Source organism: Talpa occidentalis, unplaced genomic scaffold (assembly GCF_014898055.3).
Source record: "Talpa occidentalis isolate TD23 unplaced genomic scaffold, MPIMG_talOcc4v2.1 talOcc4.6, whole genome shotgun sequence".
Lineage (NCBI taxonomy): Eukaryota > Metazoa > Chordata > Mammalia > Eulipotyphla > Talpidae > Talpa > Talpa occidentalis.
Window position 1 is genome coordinate 111,591,187 of NW_023604972.1, and position 19,729 is coordinate 111,610,915.

The 19,729-nt window shown below is 39.9% G+C and overlaps 1 protein-coding gene and 1 long non-coding RNA gene across 2 annotated transcripts in view; one reads left to right on the forward strand and one right to left on the reverse strand.

Moving 5' to 3' along the window:
• Positions 1 to 19,729, forward strand: part of ANKRD55 (ankyrin repeat domain 55) — a 154,337-nt gene that overhangs the window by 128,502 nt on the left and 6,106 nt on the right. Inside the window, exons 8-10 of the mRNA XM_037530301.2 lie at positions 3,686 to 3,870; positions 9,046 to 9,213; positions 11,998 to 12,659. Coding sequence (XP_037386198.1) covers positions 3,686 to 3,870; positions 9,046 to 9,213; positions 11,998 to 12,659 — 1,015 coding nt within the window. The remainder of the gene's footprint in view (positions 1 to 3,685; positions 3,871 to 9,045; positions 9,214 to 11,997; positions 12,660 to 19,729) is intronic.
• LOC129144699 (uncharacterized) lies at positions 7,078 to 12,619 on the reverse strand. The gene is made up of 3 exons (XR_008549136.1): positions 12,592 to 12,619; positions 11,017 to 11,145; positions 7,078 to 7,111 (listed from the first exon to the last, which is right to left on the reverse strand). It is a non-coding gene; the product is annotated as an uncharacterized LOC129144699 (long non-coding RNA).

Here is a 19,729-nt window from a genome sequence, read left to right on the forward strand (position 1 = left end):
GAGAATTTGTACAATATTGTTATTTCCTTTATTAAACCTCATTTCCACCAAATGTAACCTCACTCCCCATTCTTCCCAAGGTCCAAATGGGCAATATCCCATATCTTCTCTCCTGGTTCTCTTGGTCTCAGAGATGCTTCCTGGCCTCTCAGGCCTGGAGCCTACCTTTGGCTGATTCTCAGCCCAGCTTGCCAAGAAGGGAGTGCTATTCCCAGGAGACCACTGAGCCAGGGCCTCAGCTCACAGATGGTGCTCTCTGGGGTGCTCTCAAATTCTTGAGAGGCTGCACCATGACAACCCTCTTCAGAAATGCTTTTAAAGCACCTCATGTTTAATTTACAGCAGGTCTCAGTTGGCAAGGCCCGCATCACTGCTACTGATGTTGCTGGGCTAAACAGCGTTTTTCACTTTTGTTTCCCTCATGTGAACATACAGGATCAAATAGCTAGACCATGGTTTTTATTGGAGGCAGAATGGCAGTGGTGTTGTGTCTGCAGACAGACTGTCCATCCTAGTGCTGCCATATCTTGACTGTGACCTTGGACAAGTAACTTAATACCTCTGTGCCTCCATTTTCTCCCTACCCTATGGGGTGATAAAGTATTTACTATGTGCATTTGTTGTCAGAATAAAGTGACAGGAAAATTCAGTAGAAAGACATTTTGGAGGAAAAGGCAAGGGGTGGGAGTGTCTTCACACAGAGAAACTATTTAATACTCCAGCTTCCAGGGAACTAAGTAGGCCTGTTGGTCAGGATCCCAGAAGAGGCGGACTCAATGATCCTGGGCAGCAGTGTCCACTCAAAAATAACTCTTCTGAAGATCAGGACAAACGGAAGATAGACTTCAAGGAGCAGGTTTTGATTTTTTCCATCTGTGCTTAATGCTCCCTCTTCCACAAAGAGGGAGAAGTATGACCTGGCATGTTGCCCTTTGAGACACCATGGCAACCGGAATTCTTCTACTCTTCCAGAAAATCATGAACAATACAAATTCATTGAACTACTGACACTTTTTTCACTTCTGTTTTCTTCCTGAGAGAGATCGTGATTATTTTGAATCTATTAGAGATCCATACAAAATAGGCTTAGTAATATCATGTGAAAGAATCCTAGAAAGCTTAAATATATTCAATGTAGCCTATTTCAGTCACAGGCATGCCATACAACTTACCCAATTGATCCAAATTATTTATTTATTTATTTTTAAAGATTTATTTATTTTTATACAAGAGCTGGGGTACAGGCCAAAGGCGTGGGAGGGTGAGAGGATTCACCAGAGACAGAGGAGGGAGCAGAACAGGCAGACGACAGAAATACACTGCTGAGGGGAGCAGCGGGCAAGACAAGAGACATCTGCCGTGCCATGTGGGATTCTCGCCAGCTGGCAGGGATCGAACCCATGCTGCAGAGGCTGCGGACAGCTTCACAGCACAATGCTCAACCAGCTGCGGCACCGGGGAAGCCCCAATCCAAATTATTTAAAAGTCACAATTAAGCGAAGAATGGAGGGAGGAAAAGGATAAAAGAGGGAAGGTAAGTGAAAGGGAAGGGAGAAGACTGTAGATAAGGACCACTTAACAGGCATGTGACCAGGGCAGCCACACAGGGAGCCCATGCTCAAAAGGGTGACCTGAGTTTGGAGCATAAGCCTCTGTGCACCATCTGGAAATTTTCAGTATTTATCTTTGAAATTGTGTTTTGTAATGTAATCTGTGATAGGACAATGGAGCCTGACTCAGTCCTGCCTCCCTCCCCGGGGCAGGCTCTCAGTCCCCTGGCAGGAGTCTGGGCTGAGACTCAGGGAGGGTCAGGATGGAGCAAGTGCTGAGCTGCAAGGTGTACCTGTAGACACTGGTGGTGAGAATCCCCAGTCCAAGGAATGAGACACTAAATGGCAAATAAAAATCACCATGATAGGTAGAGAGACAGCATGAAAGGAAGATATGAGTTTTCTCCCCCCGCTATTTGAACAGGGAACACCACAAATTATGCAGCTGGCACCAGTTGTAGCATTTAACACCCACACAGCACACTTCCTAGGGCTCCAAGTTGAGAGCTTTGAGTTTCCACAGTCCTTTGTCCTGAAATTGGTTTCAAAATTGGTGTCAGCTGCTGTCCCCTGATATTGGAAGCATCCTGTCTGTGTAATGGCTCATTGTGAAGCCAGCAGCAAGATGAGTAATGGAACATCCAGACAGCTGGAGGTGCAAACAGAAAGAGAAGAGAAAGAAGAGAAGCAGCAAAGCCCAACAATGCTGTTCCATAGTAAAATTGTGAAAACAGACTCAGAGGTTCTAAACAATAACCCTGGGATAAATAAACAGGGATAATACAATGGGAAGAATACCAAGAAGAAATTTTACATGAGAAGATGTATTATGAGGTGGCTGTTGAACAACACTGAGACTATTATCAGAACTGTAGTTTTTAAAAAATTCAGTTTTCTCTTCTTGCCCAGGGTTCTTGAGTCTGGCACATAGCCTGGCTCCTGGCTTCTAGAAACACAGCATGACTTTTCCATTTCCTGAACCTGTTCGTCATGCCTCCCAGAGACCTTCATTCTCTCAGAAGCTCTTGTACACAGTTACAAGGTCTCCCTGTGGGGTCTTTCTGATGAAGATACAGGATCCCCTTCTGGTTAAAACTGAAATGCTAATGAATTATTTGAATTGTTTTTTAATCTTCCATAGATCTCAGGAAAAATCTGAAAGATTAGACTCTCCATGGTATCATATAAAACTACAATTTCTTTTACTGGCTACTGAAGTTTATTGTCATCTTGTATTACAAAGGCTTATGCAATGGGTTTTTTTTTTTTTTTTTTTTTTTTAGTTCAATGAAAAATATTCAATGCCAGCAATACACATGACATTTACTTGTTCATTTTAAGTTGAAGAGACTTAGGACACTCCCAAAAGAAAACTTGGTGGTTATTAAGGCTAAGACAGTGACTGAAAAGAATTTAGTATAGTCTCCCTTCAAAGATGAGACAAAAACCTCAGGAAAGGTCTACAGAAAGATGGCCCCAACTTACACGTTACCTAAAATTCTTTCACTCTCATGCTTGGTTTATTTCTTAATTAGCTACTTATTATACACTTCCTTTCACAAAGGATTTTTGATGATTAAATTTCATGTAACACATAGCAATTTACCCATAACTAGATCATTTTCGTCATCATTATACCACCAGTCAAGACTCATCATAGTTATTTTGTTAACATTAAGTTAACTCTGCAGGGAGGGGAGCAAATATTGTTTAAAAATGAACAATGATGTAAAAAATAAATTAATTTTTTAGAAAGAGGATATGTACCATTTTCTTCTCAATTGCAAATAAATAAATAACTCAGATGTTGCCTGCATAGTCAACCTCCACAGTAAAAGGGGAAACAAAACAGAGTTAGTGAACAAGTTATTGTTAGGGGATCCATCCATGTGCTAGCTCCAATGTCAGCCAATTTATACCTGTATTTAACTCCAGTCCTCCTTGGATCACTAATTATGTAAGAAAAATTGGCAGACAAAAATCCCTGCAGTGACATGAGACAAGTGGAAATTTGTAGGAGGGCTTGATAGAGTGTATCTGTTTCTTTTTTTGTTTAGTTTGTGTTTTTATCTTAACATGCATAGAAAAGAGCTCTGGGTTGTACATAATGAGCTTTCTTTGATTGTGTTTTCCAGAGTGGAAATCGAATTCTGTGTTCCATCATTCTGAGCCATCACCAAGGTCCATCCATAATCAACTATGATGATGAGAGTGGAAAGACTTGCATGCATATCGCAGCAGCAGCAGGCTTCAGCGACATCATAAGCGAACTGGCAAGAGTCCCTGAGTGCAACCTGCAGGCTCTGGATGTGGATGACAGGTATCCATGGCAACTCAGAAAGTGTTGGGAACTACCAGTCATCTTCTCCAAATATTAATTTCAAAATAAAGAGCATAGTTATGGAGTTATCCTATAAGGACAATAACCTTGTTGCCAGTAATATTTACACATGCACTTGTGACAATAAAAATAACTCTATTTTAGTCAGGACAGGAAAAATCATTGTTATGGAGAAAAAAGCTGTGACTCTACAGTATTGTCAGATTTTCCAGTTTTTGCTAAACGTCCTCACTATTCTCAGAAGGCTTGCTATAGATCAGCTTCTTTTTGTTCTTAACAGTAAGTCTTTTTTTTTTTTCTTCATTCCTGGATGCCATAAAGTCAACAAGTTCTAGTTATCCATTTATCTACTTAATGGCATAGATAGAGGCTCTGTCTTTAGAACTACTTTTATATGACCTTTCTTCCTAATCAGTAAAGATGTACTGACATAAAGGTAGTTAGCAACAAAATTATCACGAGTTGTACCCTTGTCTTCCAAACTGGAGCTTTTCACTTACAATACCATTCATCCATAACCACCTATTCTTGCTTTTCAATGGCAATGCCATCTAACTTTTGATTTAGTTAAGCATTGATTCTATAATAATATAAGAACAATATTACAACAGGCAAGATTATTGAAAATAAGGATTTTTTTAACCCTCTTTTGTTGAAGTATAAAATTAGCCTCTTATTTATCATGATTTTTAGATACCCCACCTGGTACCTGATATTCTTATAACACAAGGGGAAAGAAATTCTTGGGTTTCATTTAAGTCTCAAAAGCTGGATACTGTAAAGGTAATGACTTTAATTAAAATTTTAAAAGTAGACCTTTGTCTCGAGTAGATGTTGATCCTAAGTAGACATATATTAGTTACATGAGTAAAAACGGTAAATGATCTGAGAAGAGAAGAAAAGGACAAATTTAAGAAAGAGTTTGGAGAAAAGTCTGCTACTGAAAAATACTTCTAAAACTAGCAATGAATAAATTTATTTCCCATTTTACATTATCAAACACTTAGCAAAATAAATCCACCACCCCATGCTCCCAGGCCTCAGAGAAGAAAATAAAACCAAGGAAAGAAAAAAAGTGCAATGAAGCAAAATCTCCATGGGGAGGTCTAATTCTTGTTCATGTGCTCAACCAAAGTGTCTCATGCCTATTTAAATTCTGCCCTCCATTTCATTTTACACTTTTTGCACTCCAAATACCTGTGCCTTCACATTAAAACTAAATTTTTAGGGCCTCCCCGGTGGCGCAGCGGTTGAGCGCTGGGTTGCGAAGCTGCCCGCGGCCTCTGCGGCGCCGGTTCGATCCCCGGCTGCTCCCCGGCCACCAGAGGAGGGTCCCACATGGCGTGCAGACCTCTCCTGCTGCCCGCTGCTCCCCTCAGCAGTGTACTTCGGTCCTTCTGCCTGCTCTGCTCCCCGCTCTGCCTCTGGTGAATTCTCTCACCCTCCCGCTCTTCTGACTGTACCCAGTGCATGTATAAACAAAACAAACAAACCAGCAAACAAATAAATAAAGCATGCCTCTATTAAAAAAAAAAAAAAAAAAAAAAAACTAAATTTTTACTGTCACTCAGTCTTTGGCTAAGATCAACTTTTCTTATCAGTTTAAAACTAGGTGTTTGTCTTAGTAGAAATTTTCACAATTTGGGGGGCTAAGTACTTTAGGCAATTGCAATAATGATGACTTCCCTTTCCATCTTCTTTTTCCTAGTGAAAAGAAAGTTTTCGAGGAAATGTTAGGAAAAAAGGCAATTTTTACAAAAAAAAAGGTAGAGGGGAAATATGGCACTCATTCTCCTGGAAATTAAAACACGTCATATATCTGTGACATTTATAACAGAGCACAGAATACAGAAGTAGCTTGTTTACATAAAGATCCCAAATTTTATCAGTCTATGAGGTTATACTGTAATATTTACTTATCCTCAGGAAGGACAGTATTTTATCACATTCTCCTCTCTACATATTTCTGAGAATTCTCTAGGGAAATTTATATGTTTCATAAGTCATTCCTTGGCTACTGTTCCCTCAGCCAATACTGCACATTTGTAACCATCACCTCCTGCCCTTCAGAGACCACCTCATTAGCCTTTTGCTTGTTTCTGACGCTTTTCTTCTGAATCATGAGGTCCCAACACTCCTCACTGTGATAAGTTAGACCAGTTTGTTATGTTTGCAGGACTATCCTAAAACTTAAGATGACAAAGGAACTTTGGCTTAGTTAACTTGAAATAGGATACTACAAACTACCCACAAAGGCTCTATGTGTTAATTAGTTAGAAGTTTAAGTTTCCCCCATTCTTTTTGACTTCCTCTTCCATGTCAATGGTCAGAAAATTTTAACAGTTCATCTTAGCCATTGTCACTAAGGAATATTACATAGTGCTCCAGAGTGAATTTTCACGTGTTGGTAAACCTGACTAGATTGATGTTCAACCCTCCATCTACTTAATTTATTGGCAATATATTCTCTCAACAGGAGGGCATATTCTGGCTGGGGCTTCATCTTGTTTCATAAAAAAATATTAGCTGGAGGTGTCTCTCATATAGAATGGAATAAATCATATTTGTCACATATTCAAATAAGCAGTGTGATTGATCACTATATTGAAAAAAATATATGGTCCTATTAAGTGTTATGCCCATGGCATAACAAGAAGAGAGTACAGAGAACACAATCTACACATGGGGACTCTGGCCATGTTGTGGACATGGTTACTCTCCAAATAATAAGGCCCAAGCCCCTTTCCTGATAGCCCCAAATGAGCACTTTTCTTACCAGCCCCCAGCCTTCCATGAGAGCTATCTAAAGAATGCCTTATGCCCAGGTTTCAAACCCCAGGACAAAGCCGAGATAAAGCCTTCTACTTACACCATTCCCACCCTGGAATTGTTCCTTTTCAGAGGGACAGGAAGAATAACCTTTCTCTTTATGGGAAATTCTGTTCAATAGACTGTCATCTTGTCTTGTCCTGTGTCTCTTCTTACCTCCTGTGGTCTCATTCTCTGCATACCACACAGAGACATCCTCTACCTCCCAGCAGCTACTGTCTCTACTTTCCAGCAGCTCTGCCAAGGAAGCCAGTTTCTGGTTTGCTCTTGGGTCCAGTAGTCCTTTACGCTCTTACCACCCTCTCATCATACCCACCTTGATAGCTAAGGGGGGTACTCTCTACTGTTGAAAAAGGCTTTGCTCCAAGTCTTCTCTTAGTTCTGGATTTGGCTTTTGGAAACAGAAAGATACTGATTATTTCTCTTGCATGTCCTTCTATTCCTCCCCTGAGGTTGAGCACAAGGTCAACAATCTCCTTTAATGAGCAAAGAGAAAGGATAGGAAAATACACACATACTTTAGGATCTCAAAATATGATTCTGCCACATCAATAAATGGTGTTGAGAAAAGTTAGCTAAGTATTAGAAAAACTGTCAGTTTGGCTGCATCCCTCACCTCACATACCACAGAAGCAGGTTTGTTGTTGTTTTTTTTTTTTTAATCCAAGTAAATCCACAAGAAAATAATGATTTCCTTTTTATACACATTTAGTAAAATTTACTTTTATTATGTGCATAGATTCATGTTATCACCAGAAACACGACTGAGAACAGTTCATCAACTCTGCCACTCAGGCTTGTAATCCAGTACTCTCTCCTCTCTAAGATCTGGCACCACTGATTAGTTCTCTGTCTTTATGGCTTTGCCTTTTCCAGAATGTACATTTTGTAATCTGAAATTGAGATTCACATTTCACTTAGCAGAATGCATTTGAAATTCACCTGTGTTGTTCTATAAGTCAGCAGGCTGTTTGTTTTTATTACTGAGTGGTATCCCATTGTATGGATGAATCAAGTTTGTTTAACCATTCATCTGTTCAAGGACATTGGATTGTTTCCCATTTGGCAGTTATGAATAATGTCACTATAAACATTCACATAACAGGGAGAACGTAAGATCTCATTTCTCTAGATAAATATCTAGAAGTGAGATAGTTTTATTATTTGGTAAGTGCGTGTTTAATCTTAGAGTCACTAATGAAGGATTTTAAAGTGGCTGTTTCAATTTTGCATTTCCACCAGCAATATTGCTCCACATCTTCAGCAGCAATTGATATTGCCAGGATTTTTGTTTTGTTTCCTTTCTTATTTTACCCATTTTAATAGGTAGAGAGTGGTATCTTGTTGTAGTTTTAATTTGCATTTCTCTAAGGACAAATGTCATTGGGCATTTTTTCATGTGCTTATTTGCCATTCAAACATATTCTTTGATAAAGTACTTGCTTTAATTTTTTGCTAATTTTGATTGGATTGTGCTTTTTATTATTCAATTTTGAAAGGTTTTATACGTTCTGAGTATAAGTCCTTTGTTGGATATATGACTTGCAAATAATTTTCTCCCATTCTCTGGGTTTTTATCTTCAATAATGATTTAAATATTGATAAATATTTGTTTATCTTCTGACTGATGAGGGCTTTCTAAGAATAAAATTATGGAAGAAAGAATGCACATGTAATTAAGTATTTTTTTAGTTTTTTAATGGAAAATCACTAAAATATAAAAAGTGATGTAACAAATTAGATGTATTTTGTTACATAAACAAAATGTTTACATAACCTACAAAAGATTGATACCTTTAATATGTAAAGGGCTCATGTAAATTTGTAAGAAATTGAAAAAATGGGCAAAGGGCATTAAGGGTCATTTTAAGAGGAAATATATGGCAAAGCAACATTTATTTCAAAAGTTCAACCTCACTGTTAATTTTAAAAATACAAAAGAAAACAACACTGAAGTATCATTTTGCTTAACCAAATTAGCAAATATTTTTAAATATGTTGATAATATTCAATGTTTAGGAAGATGTAGGAACATAACTGGTAGGAGGACTAATTGAGTTGCTCTTCCTGAAAAGCAGTTTGGCACTAATTTACAAAGAAGCCTTAAAATTATTCATACCCTTTGACCTACTTCCTCTTCTAGGAAATTCTCAGAAAGCCCAGAAAAAGTGGAAAGCCAGAGGATTCTTACAGCTAGAGGACAGGCCCCAATGCATGTATGCTATCATCCTTAAGCCCCATATAATGCATACTGTTGATTTTTCCAGCTAAGCAATCTGTACCATTCCTGTGCTCAGATGCTGTTTTTCCCATGTGGTTCCCCAGGACACCTCTACACTGGGCTGCAGCTGCAGGGAAGGCAGAATGTGTGCAGTCCCTGCTGGAGCTGGGCATGGACAGCAACCTACGTGACATTAATGAGAGCACACCCCTGGCCTACGCCCTGTACTGTGGCCACACAGCCTGTGTCAAACTCCTCTCTCAAGAGAGCAGGTGAGCACACCAGGAGCCACTCACTTTTTCTTTTTAAATTTTTCTAGAAGAGGCAATTTTTTAATTGCTGTTGTACTAACCCAACTATAATGAAGGCTCGTTTGCCATTATCTGACATATAGTGATATGTTCTTGACTCTATGGGGTAAAATATTAGTAGCAAGTCTAAATCCATCAGTCAGCCTAATTCACTGAACTTTAATCTCTTCTTTCCTTTTTCTCTCTTTCCTTTTCCCTTTATGGCATAGTTTCTTAATCTTTTTGCCTAAATCAGCAGCCCTCAAACTTTTTGTTCTCAAGACCCTTTAATACTCAAAAAAGTCATAAAAGATCCAAAAAACTTTGTCCATGTGAGTTACACCTCTCTATATTTAGGACATTAGAAATTAAAACTGAGGAATTTTTAAGAAAATATTTATTCATTTAAAGTAAAATCAATCCATTATATTTCCATGTCAATATAAATACTATATTTTTACTTTAAAATAGTCTTTTCCAAAAAAAAACAATTGCATGGAGAATAGCAGCATTGCTCTTCATTGTTTTGCAAATCTATTTGATATATTAATAGAAACTTCAGAGACTACTGCTGAATTCCCGCATCTACTTCTGCATTTAATCTGTTGCAATATGTTGATTGAATTATATGAAAACAATATTCCTTATATAGATATGCAGTTAGAAAAGGAAATATTTCAATAACCTTTCGAATAATTGTAGATACTTTGATACTACACCGAAAATTGCTAAACCAGTTTTCTAAAAATTAGCTGCAGTATAGACTTTGTCCCCACATCAATGAATTTTTTGTATTCTAAAGTATTAAAAATTCATTAGTCTTGCATTATTTTATAATACCTTGCATGGTCATTTGAAAAAGTTTTGTTCATTTAGTTATGAATATCTTCTAAATTCACACTTCATTACACAATATCAAAAAATCACATTTGTTCATTTCACCACTAATTTTATTGGAAAATTCTTTCTATATCAGGAAGCTATCAAACTTACAGTGTACATGCCAGTTTTCCAAGATACCAACTTTTGCTTGAAAGCTAGGCTTTTGTTATCACAACAATTCTACCAATTGTTTACCTTGAAATGATAGGTTTACTTTGTTCATTTTTAAGAGAATTTCTGCAAATGTCTGACACCAAATAACCATAATCTTTAAGTCATAAAAATGGTGTTCCATGAAAAAGTGCTCAGCTGGCAACTCAACCCCAGTATTCAGTTACCCACTCTTTGCAACCCCCTGGCCAACATCACAACCTGTGATAGAAGTAGCACTCATTAGCACAGGGGCATACTTTGTATAGGGGACTTGAAGGAATGTACACTGTAAGGTTGATAGCTTCCTGATATAGAAAGTCTTTTCCTCTCTGATAATATTAGGAGTTCAGAAGCTGTGTTCGATATTTCAAAAAGTCTACTAGAAGGTGAAAGAAGGAAGAAAAAATACATCTTGAGAATAAAGATCCTATCATGCAATGTGTGACCTCTACAAAAGATATTCATTATATGCAGCCAAAATAAGTAGTGATGTTTTGCAAATTACAGATTACAATATCTCAGTCCTATAAGAGTAATGACTTTTAGGGCACACACAGGGGTCAGGTTTCATTGTTAACTCACACCACAGAAAACATTAAGTCAATTGTGGCCTTGAAAGAATATAACACAGAATTTTCCAAGGAACAAAAACACAATAGTACCTCAAGGAAACTCTCCACATAAGAAGAACCGGCCTCACAACTGCTAACCTTTTTTCTTTAGAAAAAATGCCTATTGGGCATTGCTCACTTTTCTTTTGCTGCCACACCCAGCCTCTGGCATACACACTTCCTCTTCTGCAGCTGTGCCTGGACAAAAGCTTCTTTCCTTAAGTACACTCCTTTGAAAAGTATTTTTCAATAGGAAATTTGGTAAAAACTGAAAGAGAAACAAAGGACACACAAACAACTCAGGATGGGCAGGCGTCCTGAAGTGGGTAAGGTGGGGTGGGAGCTCTGTCTAAACATCCTGGGAACCAGGGCCTCCCTGGTGGCGCAGGCAGTTGAGAGCAGCGCTGTGAAACTGTCCACAGCCTCTGCAGTGCCGGTTCGATCCCCGCCTGCCTCGCAGCAACCCACATGGCAAGCAGACCTCTCCTGTCTCACCCGCTGCTCCACTCAGCAGTGTATTTTGTCATTGCCTATTCTGTTCCCCGCTCTGTCTCTGGTGGGTCCTCTCACCCTTCCATACATCTATCCTGTACCCCAGCTCTCGTATAAATAAAAAATAAATCCTAAAAAAAATAAATAAATCTCCTGGGAACCCTTCGGAGAAAACCATGTTCCCCCCACCTCTGCAACCTCCATCCTAGCTCTACTAGTTGAATGCAAATTCAAACCTTGGCCTTTATCTCTTTGACTTAAAACTTACACTCATGCTAACTGACTTTGAGAAGCAAGAATAGTAACAATTTAAGCTATTCCCAGCTTAGTTTTATGCCTTGGTAAAACCATTATCTTTGGGTAAATTTTTAAAGGATAGCTCCAGAGGGAGCAAAGGAATCAAAGATATCTTCTCAGTGGGCACAAAATGGACCATGGCAAGGAAAAGGATTGCAAAGGGTGTTGTGAGTTCTTGCACATCACTTTTGACTTGAGAGGGCTTTGAAAGATCTCAGATAACCTGCTCAAGCAGATGGCACATTAAGGGTGCTTTTTTTTTTTTGGTTAGTGGTGTTGTCTTTTACTTCCTATCTGCACATAGCATCCTTATTATTTTATATTCCCTTAGAACAGAGCCTACCCGACTCATTCCTTCCCAGAACAATAGACCCCAGAGGAAGGAGGGACGATTCAGCATGCTCAATCAAATCTTCTGCAAAAACAAAAAAGAAGAGCAGAGAGCCTATCAGAAGGATCACTGCAGGGACCTACAGAGAGGGGAGCACACGTCGGAAGTCGATGACATCATCACTTCCTTTGACAGCATCGTGGATACCAACTGCCAAGAACAGGCTGGTGATCAAGTAGCTATGGTTGACTTTAAGAAGAGGACCTCAGAGAATTCAAAATATCTCTTGCCAGAAAAGAAGCCTCTGGCACGTAAGGGGCTTCCACCAATCAGAACGCAGAGCCTCCCACCCATCACCCTGGGCAGTAACTTCCTGACAGCCTCCCATGGGGCCACTTCCCATGCTAGCCTGAGCTCTACTATGCATCACACAGCCCAGCGATCTCAGAAAAGCCAAAGTGAGCAGGATTTATTAAATAACAGAACTGTCTGCCAGGCATTGCTAGATAACCCTTGGAGAGGTGATTCTAACCAGGTGTTCTACAAAGCTTGGACTGTATCTTCTTCTGATAAACTGTTAGACAGATTGCTTACCAGCAGATCTGGTCACCAGGAGGTCTCGGGGTTGCCACCTCTTCCTCTTCTACAGAATTCTTCGGCAGGTAATGCCTTGCTTCCTGCTCCCTTCTTCCTCTTTCCTGGCAGGCTCTATGCAAGAAATGCCTGGGTGAGAAACTGAAGTGAGAATAGCTGAAAGGGTAGGGTCAGAACAAATTAAATGATAATTATCACCTTTCTTTCCTGAAGTACCACTGGATTCAAGATTTCTATGTAAACTTTCTGCCTTTCCACACTGAGAGCAAACATCAAGCAAAATCATGTGCCTTCTTGTCTTCTCAGTAAATATGTATGCTGAGTGGCAGATTAGAACAGGAATAAGGATCCTTAGCCAGGGGTAGGTGGCAAAATCATCTACAAGAGTTCGATTTGTCTGTGTGATTGATTTTGTATTAGATATTCAATCGTCACTCCAGACCTACTAAACTGAATCTTGGTGAGGGAGTAGGGGAAATGATAATTCCTTGTATATGTACATATAGAAAGGGACCACATTCACACATTTGGGGTTCAAGCCTCCACACGTACCAAAGGGGGTTACATGACAATTCTCCCTCCTATCTCTTCCCCCAGTTATCTGGTGCCTCTCATATAAAGTTGCCAGTATTGGTGTTTGTCTATCCCTCTAGAGATATTTTATATACATATATCTCTCCCCTTTAAAATGTGTCATACTAAAAAATTTATATTTTTAAATTCATATATATGACACACACACATATATATATATATATATATATATATATATATATCCCTCCCTTTTTGAAAAAATGTATCACTAAAATTTTTTACTTTAGTTTTTAAAATGGCTCATAGTGATTCTGATGCCCTCCAGAGTCTGGGAACTACAGCTCTGAAGCAGAAGCTGCAAAATAGTTTCCAAAGCAGTCATTAGTACCAGATTTTGTTTTATTTTCAAATGAATTAATTGCTTCTACATAAAAATCAGAAAATTCTAGCTTCTACCGAGAAATTGAAAGACCTGGCAAAGGTGAACCCAGTTCCCAGTTGGTAATAATCTGCTAGATCTGACTGTTCCTCTGGGCCCCACTGTCCCCAGTTCAAGCCAGTCCATACCACTCTATTATATCTTCATGGAGTGTCTGTTGTCCTTTATTGATGAGTTTCTGCTGTTGTTTACTTATAATCAGGTTAAGTGAAAAAATGCTTTATTTCTTGAACCCATATTTCTGTCAAAAGTAGGGGGAAAAAAGCCCCAAAGGTTTATGTGTTTCTAAGAAGTGGAGGAGGGCCATATTTCTTTGGAAAATGAGGAATATTCCTTCCTGTTTAATATTCAGTGTGAGTCTGCCTCTCCTAGCTCATTTACATGTGCTAGTGCCTAAAGCCTTTAAGGTAGAGGATGACTTCCTCATACATATATATTTGTATTTAAGCACAGGGTAAATATGGATAAGCACATGAAGGCTATTTCCTAGTGTCTGAGAAAAACTCCCCTCAGGACTTTGATTCATCAACAAATCACTAAAGCATTTGGCTGATGACATGAGTAATATTTTTGCTTTTGTCTTCTGGAAAAGTAAGGAAGGGAAAATATTGGTCTTTCATCTTTTCCTACCTCTCGTGACCTCCAGGGCCTTGACCCAGCCTGCTCTCTGGAGTTAGTCCTGTCCTGGATAACACTTTATCTTTCAAAAATCTACTGAAATGAGTTAAAGTCTTATTTTATTTATTTATTTATTTATTATTTTTTTCTTTCTTTTTTTAAAGACTTATTTATTTATTTATGCATACAAGAACTGGGATACAGGCCAGAGGTGTGGGAAGTGAGAGGATTCACTGGAGACAGAGTGGAAAATAGAACAGGCAGATTGACTGAAATACACTGCTGAGGGAAGCAGCAGGTGAGTCAGGAGAGGTCTGCTACGCCATGTGGGTAGCTCCCTGGCTGGGGATCAAACTCGTGCTGCAGTGGCTGTGGAGCATTTCATAGGTTGCATCCCAACCTCTAGAGCCACCAGGGAGGCCCAAAAGTCTTATTTTTTTTCTATTCCCAGAACAACCTTGGCTGTTTCTTCTATAGCAACTAGGATTGGGTTCTGTTACCTATGACAAAAACCCAAACTAACAATGGTTTGAACAACTAGAATTTTACTGCCCTCATATGAAAGAAGTCTGAAGTAGGTAGTACCTAAGGGTTTGATGTCAACATGATCACCAGGCTCCTTCTATCTGTATGTTGAGTCAAGCAACACCACACTGATAAAGACACAGGAGTCATGGAGCAGGCTGCACGTTAGGAGGACAAGGAGAAAGGGATGATGAAACTCAGAAATGTTATCTAGGGCTTAGGGGTCACGAGTCTGCTCACCATGTTATCAGCTTGATGACCAAGTGTTGTCATCAAAACTAGACCCCAGGCCACAGTCCTAATCTTATCAACAAGGTATTCCACTGATCAGCTGCTGGGGTCCCTTGTCATACATCGGTCCTCAACCCCCCGGATGTTCCCAGTCATACCTCATGCTGTATGAGTCGGGAGTAAGTTTATACATCCATCCTCAGCCCCCCCAGGCATTCCCAGTCATACCTCTTGATGCATACTCTTCCCAGAGTGATCAAGCTTTCTGCTCTTGATTGATATGAAAGGCACCTTGTAAGGTTTGTCTCATATGACTGACAGGACAGTTCTGACCGTTGTAGAGGAATGCAGAACTACAGATAACCATAATGGTGGCTGAACAGGTCACCTAAGTCTAGCAGCCACTTAAGTCTAGCAGACCCACATCTGTGTGTGCCACAGCCTAGCATAGGGCTTCCACCTTTGGGTCATTTCACAGTCGGTAATGGCTGAGAGAGCAGGAGGGAGGAAAAAAAGGGGATAATGGATGTCCTCTAGTTGAAATAACTCCCATTAAGAAGTCATCTCCCATTAGCATCACACATCTGCTTACATTGATCAGAACTTTAGTTACAGCACCAGGTCTATCTGCACGGGAGAACAGGGATTGTAGACTGTTGTTCTCCAAAATTGGATTGTGTTCTATGATGGAAGAGACAGATATTAGATAGAGAACTGGTAGATGCTGTCATGTGCATCATCTAAAACTTTCTATGTTACTTGAAATACAGGAAATTCAGTAAACTTTGTTTCAGGATTTGCTCAGTACCCAAAGAAGTAATGGGAAATATCCTGGGGTGGCAGAATAGCAGAAACAGAGAAACAGAATTCTCTGGAGGAATCTGAACTGCATGTGCCTATATCAGAGCACTTTTTTCAACCAATATTTTTGAATGCTAATAACAACTTGGAACCATCTAAGCAACTGAGTCATTAAGATAAGACTTCCAAGAATCTTCAATCTGTCAATGAACTTTGTATGATACAGATTTGCTAAACTGATTGATTATGCAACTGATGTTAAATCGCTTTTCTTCTCATATTTAGATATAAGTTCATAGGGGTTTTAAATGGAAAGAACCTTAGTCATCCGCTCATTTACAAAATGAGTATTTGGTGTCTTTCATCCTAATTTATCAAGAGGCAGTATCTCCAATGGTTAAAAAAAAAAAAAGGATTCTAAAGCCACACTGCCTGGGTTCAAATTCTGCCTCTGTCACTTACTTGCTATTACTTAATTTCTCTGAACCTTTGTTTCTTCATCTGAAAAATGGGGAAATGCCTAACATATAGACTATGAATTGCTGTTAAAATTAAATGAGTTAATACATGTAAAGTGTACACACACATACATTTGTTTGTTTTTAACTATGTGACAGACCCTACACTAATCACCATGACTTAGAGACAAGGTAGGGATGACCTTTATTTTAAAGATGATAAAATTTAAGTTAGTGAGCTAGTCTACTATCTCTGAGCCCTCAGATCTAGTCTTCTCCTGCTACTCTGTATCACAAAGAACTACACTTCCCAGGCTTCCTTGCAGTTGCTTCCAGGTAGTTATGGCCAACAGGAAGCGCCAGCAGAAGAACAGGAAAAAGAAGGAAACCAGTGTAGTTCTAGGCACTATTCCTCAGTAAAATTTCCAGCAGTAACCCCCTGTCCTCCCAGCTCCCTCTACATAGAACTTCATTCTGTGATGTTCTAGCTTCCCCTAACTTCTGGACTTTGGTAATATATTATCTTTTCCCTTATCCCTCCATCTTAGAGGTTTATTGCATTTTCATTACAGGTTCATTGCAGGTTCACTGCATTGCTATGGCTAATCTCTGGATAGTTACTTCTACCCTGTCCTCTCTCTGGCCTTTTAGCTTTTCTATCATCAGTGTAACCATTTTTCTATATGAAAATTATTTCAAAGACCTAGAAATGTCTCTGTTTTCCTGGATGAACCCTGATTGATAAAGCAAGAAATGTCATCTCTCTGGGCCATAGTTTCCTTAACCTCTGGATATAGAGACAAGGGCCATTTTATCTCGTGGGGTTCTTTGCTGTTATAATTCACAAGACTTAGAAAACTTAAACAATTTACTCCAAGTCTTACCACTAATTAGTAACATATTCAGAACTCAAACAGAGGTCTCCAAAAAAGGGTAAGCTTTCACTGTGGCAATCTATTTCTCTCTTCCCATCTCGAAATCCATTTTGTTAGAGTGCTTATCAATTACCAATGCTACAGATTTTTTGGGGTGTTTGGCTACTCACCACTCATAAGCCAAAACTCAACAGACAAGAGCTGGAGGGGAGGAAATCAGGTTTAATCAAATGCTGGCAAACCTGAAGACATGGCAGACTAATGACACAAAGGCCACCTCCCCCAAACTGGAGAGAAGGGACTTCTAAGAGGAAGTACTAAGGAGGGGAGAGGCTAAAGGGTCTGCATCATCAAGATTTCCGAGAAGTAGGCTGCATTAGCGGCACTCACACCCCTTCTGCTTGTAGGTTCAGTCTTAAGGGACCTGTCCTGGTGCTGGTGGGCTTGCTTTTTGCTATGAAAATGAGGCTGTCACTTAACTCCTGTCTTACTTCTCTTTCCATCTGGTTTCAGTCAGTTTTACCTGGTTTCTCATTAAGATAAACACAAGCAGACCAAGGAGGAACAAGGCAAGGACAAGGAGCTGTGGTTACCAAACCAGTGGCAATTCCCTCCTGCCTGCATCCTCTTCCTCATTTTTGAGGAGCCATGGGCCAACGCCCATCTTCTACAACTACTACCTGCTGAGCAAGGGTGGAGGCTGAAGGGCCCATAAAGGAGCACAATCTTTCCTTCACTAAACTGAGACATGACTGGTTGTCACAAAGTTGTCACTGAATTGTAATCCCAATTGTTTCTACCCTTGAGTGACAATTATTTGGGAGTTTCTATGTGTCCGTTCTTTTGGAGACAAAAGCAACTAATTTGGGGGAAAAGGGCCAAAGATAAAAAGAAATTATCCTATCACAGTTACAGTGACCGAGGGCCGAGTAAGTGTTCCATTCATTAAAGCCAATTGGAAAAGACTTTATAACAAGGGTCCAGGCCAGGTTTTGTTACAGGGCAGGGAGAGGGGCAGCCCAAACCCCGCAAACCTGCCTGCTCTAAATAGGTTCTGCCATCCGCCGCATCAACACAAAACCTATGAGACTTTAATGGGAAGGAACTTTAATACAACTAGGAAACAATACAGGAAAAGCAAAGAATCTAGTTTCTAAATCAAGCACCCAAAGTTAGCCGTCCCCTCGTAGGTAAAACTCCGTCCAAATGGGATTGGCCCAAAGCAAGGCCCCAAAGCCCACCACAAGTCTAAAGCACCTTCCCGTGGGGACCCACAGAAAAGGGTCACAAACAACCAAACAAGTCTGGAAGGAAAAGAGCAAAATCAAAATCAAGACAAAAACCGCCATTGTCACCTCCCCACAGGTCTCTCACCCACATCTGTGTCACCCAGTCCACGACCAAAAGGCAAGCGCAGTTTCTTCACATGTCTCTCGGCTCCATGTGCCTCCTCCAGGTCTCCTCCTGGCTCTCCACCCTGCTTCCTTCCTTCCTCAGTCTCCTCTGCAGCTTCTTCTCTCCCTGCTCAGCTCTACCCTTCATTCAGGTGGGGCAGGGAACCTGGAACCTCCCCCTTTCCTGGGGACCACCCTGTAACAATTTCATTTTTTTCCTAGGAGCCCCACCTCTGCGTATCCCCCTCTTTCTCTGTATTTTCGGTTCCCATCAGGCCCTGGAGTCCGGTTTAAGATTGTTGCTGTTACTACATCTGCAAATAATACAGCCTCAGAAAGAAAGTTAGATTTTTTTTTTCTTTTGTGCACTTTAAGGTCTGAAAGCAATTTAACCATTTAACCTTGGCCACACTAACAGCCTGATTTTCTTAGAAATGTCATTGCCCTCCCCAAATAAAAAGACTTCCCTGCCACATGCATTTTATTTTTGTGGACATTTTTAACCTAATTTGAAATATTTTTGGAGCTACTGAAGCTTCTGAACTGTAGGGAGATTCACTTAAGTGATAGAAATTGTTAGTCCAGGCAGATTGAAACTCAGCAGATTTCTGCATTGAGCTCCCATATCTGGCGTGAAATCCTACAATAGTAAAGTCATTGGATGATGTAAATCACACCACTGCACCACTGGCTTGAACTTGGATAGTCTCTTTAATTTTGGATTTTTTCCATTCCTGCCCTGGGTTTGTAGAAATAATATAGGCTAGCAATGCTGCTATTTAAATTCCTGGCATCCAGTCTCCTGTGCTTATATCAGCAACACTGAACATTCAGTTGTAATGATTATTACTTAACATTTATTGAGACCTGTCAGTGGGCTGCATGGAGAGAGATAGGGGATGAGGCACTTATCCTAATGAGGGAATTTGGACCACATCAGCTTAATCCATTGCAAGTAGCTTTTAGATAAAATGGAACTGAAAACTCTGTGGTATTTGCTACCAGCCTGGTTATTTACAAGTCATCACAAGGAAAGTAAGAAAGTTCTTGTTCCTTTCTCTCTCAAGAGAGAACTTTCTTCTCCAAAATTTGCTGGACTATCCTAGTAACAGCTCACTCTCCCTGTGTAGACCTCATCTTGGGACCCTTCTGTTTAAACCCATCAGAGACTTCGCACCTCTCTAGAATCTAGGCCAGGTACTTTGGTGGGCAAAATTCTCACAGCAGGCTCTTGCATCACTTCTCGGTTTCAAGCCTCTGCAC